This window comes from Arachis ipaensis, chromosome B06, assembly GCF_000816755.2.
Source record: "Arachis ipaensis cultivar K30076 chromosome B06, Araip1.1, whole genome shotgun sequence".
In the NCBI taxonomy this organism is placed as follows: domain Eukaryota; kingdom Viridiplantae; phylum Streptophyta; class Magnoliopsida; order Fabales; family Fabaceae; genus Arachis; species Arachis ipaensis.
This window is the reverse complement of record NC_029790.2, coordinates 129,761,138-129,770,400: the sequence shown is the minus strand read 5'-3', so window position 1 is coordinate 129,770,400 and position 9,263 is coordinate 129,761,138. Positions and strand designations below refer to the sequence as shown.

The 9,263-nt window shown below is 34.4% G+C and overlaps 1 protein-coding gene and 1 long non-coding RNA gene across 2 annotated transcripts in view; both read left to right on the top strand.

Annotated features, from left to right (window-relative positions):
• Positions 795-1,953, top strand: LOC110263598. Its single transcript, XR_002349435.1, has 3 exons — positions 795-1,562; positions 1,642-1,709; positions 1,790-1,953. It is a non-coding gene; the product is annotated as an uncharacterized LOC110263598 (long non-coding RNA).
• LOC107647500 (protein ECERIFERUM 26-like) overlaps positions 8,743-9,263 on the top strand; it is a 3,257-nt gene continuing 2,736 nt past the window's right edge. The window contains exon 1 of the mRNA XM_016351571.2: positions 8,743-9,222. Within this exon, the coding sequence (XP_016207057.1) occupies positions 8,779-9,222 (444 nt within the window). The 5' untranslated portion in view covers positions 8,743-8,778. The remainder of the gene's footprint in view (positions 9,223-9,263) is intronic.

Sequence of the window (9,263 nt, the reverse complement as noted above, 5' to 3'; positions counted from 1 at the left end):
ATCTCTCTAGCCAAATTTGCAATTAAGTCCTTATATTTTTTTTAATTGAATTTTTATATTGTAATTTTTTTTTTCAATTTAATTTCTATCGTGACAAAAACGTTTGAAATAATATAATATTGGTCCCGCTACGTTCCAACAGCATATCTGTCAACTTCTGCCAACTCTTATTTATAATTGTGTTTTATGGAAGTGTTTTCGTGGATGTGTCTAATAAAAATGTCTTTTTTATGGCTGTGTTTAATAGAAGTATCTTTATAAATATATTTTCTAAATATGTCTTTTTATATATGTAAAAATGTCTTTTTATATATGTAAAAATGTCTTTTTATATATGTAAGAATTTGAGACGAGTTATGATTATTATCCAATTTTATAATTATTGGATTATTTTCTATATTTAAAGTATAAGGTTGATAGTTATGAAATAATAAGGATTTTATATGATTTGGATTAGTTGAATAATACTTTAAATATTATTACTGCTATTTTGGAAAATGAAGAAATTAAGTAGATTATTTCTAATTTTTAGATTTGGGCATTTTATTGAAAATAATTTGTGAAATTGATGAGCAAATAGTATTTTCAATGTACAAATTGTGTTGGATTTAATTTGGGTTTCAATTACTATATTATTCCCAATTTTATGTGAAATTACCAATTTGCCCCTAACCCTAACTTTCACACACACCTCACCAAAAGCAACACTTAGCCACTGAAACCCTAATTCAGCTGCCCTCTCCCCTAAGACACAGCAGCAGCTGTGCAGTCCCTCTAACCCAAACACCACACACAGTATCTGAAGCAAAGAAGAAAGGGGGAGATGGAGCAGAACTGCGAACAGGGGAGCGACGAGCCGCGCTACTGTCGCCGGTCACCTCGACGCCGTGCCCAGATCGCGTCCAGCGCTCGTCACTGCCATTCGTCCTCAGCCTCATCACGTTCTTGTTCGGCCGCCGCTGCTTCCATGTCCTCCAACGGCGCTGCTATTGTTGCAGATTGAGTCGCCGCGAAGAGGAGGAAAGGGCGTTGCTTCACACCTCGCCGCCGTCGCCAGTCGCGCGAGAGAGAGACGCGCCGTGAGGGGGTAGCCACCGCGCTCAGCCGCCATCACTTCCTGCCACCATCGGAGCTCGCGTCACTGTCACCCATGGCCGTCACTTCTGCTGTGCTCCATTCGGGTTCTGGGTTGAGCCACGCCGAAACCAGAACTGCGAACGTGAGGGATGCGACGCAGGAGCCCGATGCGAGAAAGAGGGAGCGCGCGTGCGCGCGCAGGGGAAGGGCGACGCTGCTGAGCTGCCGCCGCCACTGCCGTCGGAAGCTACCGTTAGAACCGCTACTGATTTGGTGAGCCTTGCCCTATTTCTGATTCCTTGTTCTGCCAGTTTATTTCTACCTTGGAGCATGTCACTGAAATTGTTTGTATGGGATGAGGTGATTATTGTAAATTCCTTGCCGCTGCCGCCGCTGGAATCACGGACCAAGGTGGTGGAGAAGGCCTTTTTCCCGCTGCTGCTATAATCGTTCTTACTGTTGCTGTTGTTTCGTTTGGTAATTCAGTGAGTATCTCACGTTTCGGAAACCCTGCTTTAGCGTCCGGTTGTGTTTGGTTAAAGACCTTGAGGCTTGGTAATGTAGGTTCGAGTTCTGATGATTGCGTGTCGCATAAGTGTTGCGGAGGCTGCTGTGCCATTCCTTTTATTTCAGTAAGTGTTTTTATCTCGGAATCCTCGCCATTTGTTTTCAGATTATGAGTTTTAAGATTTTCGCGATAATGATGTGTTAGGAAGTAGTAACTGAGCTTATATGTGGCATTGAGGCTGTTTCTACTTTTGAGAAAAAACACGCGAAGCCGGGACTTTGATTGTCGACTTCGGGTTGAGGCGGGAAGGACTCTGTGACGCGTTTGGGTTATGGAATTGCGTTTTGAGGTAGGGGCGCTTTCCAAAAACTATGCTTTATGTATTGGAATTATTACATATGGGTACTGATGTGAGATATTGTGTATTTGGTGATTGTATCTGCCTTATGTATTATTGAGCGGTATTGCGGTTTAAAGTTTTAAACAGGCTCATATTTTAGTATTAAATAGTATAAAAGTCGTCGTAATGTCCGAGCTATCAGAGTGGCGCAGCCGAAAGCGTTAACTTTGGTAGTTAGGGTGTTACAGCTTTTTGAAAGATATTAGGCGTGCAGAATATTATAGCAACACTGATGAAGAAGCACTATAGAAGGTACGATGGCATGAATTCTTTGCTTCATGCCTTCATCTAACAAATTGTTATACAATTATGTACAAAAAATATTTCTCTCCCTTTTTCTTTGGCTTACACTATGATTGTTAGTTTATTAGTTGAACTTATTTCATATGAGAATACTAATTCATTTTTCGATCACTCATTCCAAATATATATTACTATTATTTCAGTAATCTTGAGTCGTCTATTACTATTGATCTGATCTCTTAAAAAATTTGTTCCAGCTATATAATTTGGTCCGTCTTATTTTTCTTTTTTGGTTTTAAAGTTGAGAAGTATTACAGGATTATATCTTGATCCTTATCAATTATTTTTTTCTTTTAGAATTCAAGAATTGTTCATTATTCTGATCCACAATTGATATTCTTTTTTACTAACTCTGTAGTCACATGTATCATAATAAATGACATTACTTCTTTTTATACAAAGTTATTATATAAAACTGCAATATTTCTGAAAAAATAGAAAAGAAGAGAAATACCAAAAAAATATAGGGATACAAGTAATTTCATATTTTACTAATGTATTTTTGACGTTTAACGTTAATAGGGACTAAATTGAAAAAAAATTTACGGTATAAGAATCCAATTAAAAAGAAAAAAATTATAGAAACCTAATTAAAAATTCGATAAAACAATAGAAACCTGCAGAATAATTTTTTTTTGTTAAACTGCTAATTTATCTATTAAGTGTCGGCTAGATTGATAGATTTATTTTATTGGCGTCTTGTTTTTTTTTAATAATTGTCGAGGAACATTTATAATTTTTTCCTTTTATAATTTTTGATATATATTAACTAAATTTATTATGTAAAAGTTAAAAAATATTAGTAATTTTTTAATTTGTTTATTGTTGCTTAAAAAATTGTTAAAATATTATATTATTAGGATTACGAGATTCCCAAAAGTTTTTGTCAATCTTAAATGACACTTAACAGACAGAGCAATTGATTAACATGTCATGTAAATATGTTCCATTAACTAAGGAGAGAAATTCTTAATAAAAGTATTAACCAGTCTCACAAAATTAAAGATAAAAAATGATTTTTTTTTTTTTGCTGAAAGCCTCGTAATCCTTAAAAAAAATTATTAGAAATCAAGTTGGGTATTCACTTTTAAAAAAAAAATTGACATCATTGTCTTAAATCTTCATCTTAATCTTTATAATTTTCAATTTTGGTTTCAACACTTCAATTTGATTAGTAAATAATACTCTATTAATATAAGTTAAAAATATGATGTGTCAGATTTTTTTTTTAAACAAAAGTAGCTCAACACATTAAGGTAGAGCAAGTAGGAATAAAGAGCACAACAAAACACTAGACACTAAACACAAATAAAAAAGTAAAATCCGTTGTCATTTCCGACATTACTATCAACAACCAAATGGATCAACACCACACCAATCTCTGTAGCTCAAAAACGACCTACTCTTAATGTCTTCAACACCTGTCTCTGGACTCTGAAATACTTTGCTATTCCGTTCCAATCAGATATTCCAAATAACTGCAAAGAAGTCTATCAGCCACTTCTTTTGCTCAAACTTACAACCTGGTACTCCAATCCAACTCTCAAAAGACTCTTTGATAGACTCCGGTATGGTCCAAACTCTATCAGTACATGTCAACCAAGCACACCACACCTAACAAGTAAACTTACAGCAAAAAAACAGATGATGCACAAATTCGATATTCTTTTTACACAAAACACATATATTATCATTATGATGAATAATCCCAAGTCTACCCAGACTCTCTTTCTTGTTGACCCTTTCTACTAAGACGAACCATGCAAAAAGTTCAACTCTTGGAGGAACCAAACCACTCCATATGGTACTAGTGAAGCTGTAACTTGTGATGTCCTCCGGGAGAGTCTCTTTCTGTAACACCTGCACAAAAATGAGTTAGTGGAAAAAATGCATTTTTTGTCAAATTTTCATACAACTGTATCCTCTCTAACAACCGATAATTTTACAATCTGTAGCCGGTCATGAAGTTGGTCAAGCAACTCTAACTCCCATTGGAATAGTTCTCTCTTCCATTCGAAGTTCCATACCCACTCTAACTCATCTCAAAATCCACAGTCCCCTATTACATATCTTTGTTGGTTTGAAACAGAGAAAAGTCTTGGAAAACTATCTTTTAAAGAGGCACTTTGTAACCAATCATCCTCCCAAAAACAAATATGTCTACCATTTTCCACCTCCATAGACAAACCACTAATCATCATATCTCTCACTTGTTGCTCCTGAATATTAATCTGGCAAATATCTTTCCATTGACCCCCTCTTGACGGTAAAAGTTGTTTTGACAACATTAAAGTTGGGTTCAAATGATTACAAGAACATACAACATTCTTCCACAACGGGCAGTCCTCCTTTGAGAAGCGTCACCACCACTTGAACAAAAGGGACGCATTTGAGTAATGCATCCCCTGTCCCCAAATCACGTAGCTTCTTCGGAGCTTGAACCACTTCCCATTTCACAAGTGGTATACCATTATTCCCATCTTCTTTATTCCACAAAAACCTTCTCTATAACCCAATTATCTTTTCTACAATCGCTTTTGGCATCTTATACAAGCTTAAGTAGTAAACCGGCAGGCTATTAAGAACAGATTTGATGATAACTAACTTACCAGCTTTGTTGAGAGATTCAACTTTCCATAAACTCATCTTATCTTCCACCTTGTCTATGATAGGTTTGCAGGTCTTCACCAACCGAGGATTAGCGCCTAGTGAAATCTCCAAGTACCTGACAGGTAACGCAGCTTCGATACATCCCAACAAATCACACATATTCTTCACCCATTTCTTTTCATAGTTGACTGAAATCAAGCTTGACTTGTCGAAGTTAATATTCAAGTCAGACATTAACTCAAAACAACGCAGAAGTCTCTTATAATTCACAAGTCACAACTGTCTCTGTTTCCTGATGTAACATCCCAACTTTTTGAATCAAATCATTATTTAATAACTAATTAATTAATTAAAATGGTAATGATTTAAGATTTGAATTTAAAATTTAAACATATGAAAGCACTAGTGGTAGTAAATCTCTAACCGACAATAAAACAACCTTTTAAAATATAGTCATAATTAATTCTACATTTATTAAATTTGAATGATATTTAGTTATATAAAAAGATAAGAATACTATCTCTATTCCTTAAGTTCAGTATAAAATCAAATTCAAATTAAATTAGATAGATAAATCGGTTACGAGTTCAGAGTAGAAAATCGCGCTCTTATCAGCCAGCCTGATATACTAATAGTATTTCGGGAATATCTCAAGCTGTGGTTATCCGATTTACTTCGTTTAAGATTCTTTTTAAAGATCATTTAATTCTATATAAATTTGTCTCTAATAGCTAATTCCAAATTCCAAACGTAGAAAAAGTTATAGGACTCACAAAGTGACGATCCAGATTGAAGATTTCACCTAAATGCCTCCTAACATAATCTGCACATGCTTGAGAGCTATTTGATCCTTCCTTTCTCATTCTATTCCCTTTTTCTATACAAAACATTCTAGTATACACAAAGTCTAGCCATGAAACAAGTCTCTCTTCACTAACAAAGCACATCTATTTACATCGGAATACCTAGCGGAACTTCACTCGAGGTAGGGGTTTTTGTGCTAATTTTTATATGTCATGTTTTAAATGTTTTCGAACATAGATGTTAGCTTTATTTGCATGTCATGGTAGAATGTCTCTTTTCTTCATACGCATTATGTATTATAATAACAATCTTATGTGCATTAAAGAACTGAGGGAATGATCATTCGGTAAGGGAAGGTGACCCCCAAAGACAAGATAATCGAGATGATCATTCGGTAAGGGAAGGTGATCGAATCGAGATGATCCTTCGGTAAGGGAAGGTGATCGGCAAACTTTTGGGAACCTTCGGTAAGGGAAAGGGACTCCCATCAATTTTATATAATAAAGATACCTTTGTTGATATAACTCTTTTCTTGTGTATGTCTAAATAACCTTGATTGTAAATTGAACTGAGGGAATGATCCTTCGGTAAGGGAAGGTGACCCCCAAAGACAAGATATCGATATGATCCTTCGGTAAGGGAAGGTGACCCCCAAAGACAAGATATCGATATGATCCTTCGGTAAGGGAAGGTGACCCCCAAAGACAAGATATCGATATGATCCTTCGGTAAGGGAAGGTGATCGCCAAAACGTTTGGGATAAGAACCTTCGGTAAGGGAAGGGGACTCCCACCTTTTATACCGATTTGAGCTCAATACCTTCCATAAAAGCTATGAGAAAAAGTAATGAAAAGTGCAATGAAAAGTGTGATTATGATTGTTCTTCTTTTATCCTTTTTAATTTATGATTATGTTTATTATTTCATTCAAAGATCCTTCTTTATCCAAAGTTCCTTTTTGTATGATGTATGATATTGTTTAAAGATCTTTATTTTATTCAGATCTATTCTGTTTGACTTATCTATGGCAATGTTACTATTCTTCTCTTGTTTATTATTTATTTTGCCTTGCTTTATGGCCTATGAGAATATCATACCAAGGTTTATGAGTTCACATTTATATGTTTTAACGCTATAGGCATTTTGTATGCATTACACATGTCATAACATAAGTAAACGAGAAGCATCTAAAAGTCACACCACTCTGACTAAATAAGAACTTTTAAAAATAATAATTGAACAATATTGCATCATCACTGTTTTTATTTTAAAAACTCGGAGTGGCTGGGGATGGATACGATGATACCATATAGATAAAAACTACTGAGAAACTTTTGTTTCTCACCCCTCTCTCCGTACCATCTTCAGGAACGATGCAGTACGAAGTAATACAGTTGAGGTGAAAAGACAGGTGCACTAGTAGGAGCAAGCTATCGAGGATGTAGATACAAAACATTAAACGTTTACTTTAAGAAGGAAGAATATGCAATTGTTTTAGCCATAGTTAAACAAAATAAGAGAATTAGGATTTCCTATGTGTTTTGTTTTATCCTTTTTGACTGATTGCAATTGTAACTATGATGTTTTCTTTTTTATTTGGTATGAGTAAAGCTTGTCATTGTTGTGCCTTCATAGTTTAGCACACTGATTTTTCATGTTAGTATTTTCAAATCCACTTATATTTTTCAACTAGTAACTATTCTAATAAAAACTAATTATTCAATATATTTTATTTATAAATTATTTTACATAAATATTTCACCTTTATTTTAAAAGAAAAATTTTGCAAGGTTTTGAATATTAGCTACTAAATATAATCCAAATAAAGCTTAACTCAGTTTAAAAGTATTAGGGTGTTACACCTGAGGGCAAAATAAGATCGTGTCATCTGCGAATTAGAGGTGTGACAACTCTATGTTATCCCGTCCCACCAGCAGTGGAGAAATATGTCCATTCCTTATCGCCTCACCCACCATCCTGTGCAAAACGTCAACTACAAGAACAAACAGAAAAGGAGAGAGAGGATCTCCTTGTCAGAGTCCTCTCTCTATCTTGAACGGCTTGGAGGGTGACCCATTAATCAACATCGACATAGATGCTGTGGTCACACATTCCTTCACTCATGTCCTCTGTCTAAGACCAAATTCCATCTTCTATAGCACAATATCCATAAAACTCCATCTCACTCTGTCATATGCCTTTTAAAAATCTAAAGAATATTATCAATTTAAATCATTATTGACGATTTATATTTTATATTATATATACAGTAATTTATTAGCCACAAACTTAAATTTTACAATTGATTAATCTTTGGCTGATAAACTAGAGAATATCATCAAAAAAATCAAAACAGAATCTAAATCGAACTTAAAAAGGAATATAAACGGCATAAGCATGGTTTGGTTTTCCCTCACAGAGAGCCTTTTGAGCCCAAATCAGCAACACTAGAAGTGACTTACTTCTTCAATTCTGTCCCCAATTGATTTACAATGCAAGTAAAATTCTAGTAGTGGCAATTTAATTAAGCACTTATTGAAAGCATAACTTTATGGCTAACATTATTTCATTCGGCATCATATTTTAGGACATATGTTAAAATTCTTAATTAAAAGTTTCTCATAAAAAATACAAAATATAAACTTATATATTATTAAAATAAGAAATTTAAAAATTTCTACTAATTATAATTTTAACCAATGGTGGGTGAAACTTATAAGGAATGGCTCAAGTGTTCAAAGTTCAAACAATATTCAAATTAAGGAGAGTTTACAATAAATTAAATAAAAACTTAATTACAATAAATTCAACTGCCTTACATCAGCACTAAATATAACTTATATTATTTTCAAGGATCATGAAATTATCATTGCCCCGTGTATTGTTCTTGAAATGCGTTACATTCTGGTACACATGAAACTTTCATTTCCCTTTAAAACCCATGAATTACATGTACATTTGCATTTCATTTCTTGTAAATAATGTTCTAAATAGTTCTCCCTAAAACTATATATATAAAACCTCACAAAATAGCCTACATCATTCTCATAATTTATTGCCAAATTATTATTATTGTTATGGCTACCAATAATAATAATATTGTTAGTTATATATGCAAAAGAACTGTGGTTAGCACAAAGCCAATTGAACCGGGAAAATACATGACCTTTTCGGTTCTTGATAGATGCATGGAGAAAAACCACATTAGGATGGTGTACTATTACCAAAGTTCATCAACATCATTAGGGGAGGGAGAATTTGGTAAAATGACAAAGAATTTAAAAGAAACATTGTCAGAGATGCTAAACTATTATCCAATGGTAACAGGAAGGCTAGTGAGGGATAGTGAAGAGAAGTGGAAGGTGAAATGCAATGATGCTGGGGTGAGAGTGGTGGAGGCAAAAGCCAAAGGGAGTGTGGAGGAATGGTTGAAGAATGTGGATAGTGAAAAGGAACACATGCTTGTGTATTGGGAGGACATGTATCATAAGCCTTATTATTGGTCAACTTTTTATGTCCAGGTTAGATTTTTTTTTTTTTTGGGGGCTCTTGATTCTTGAAA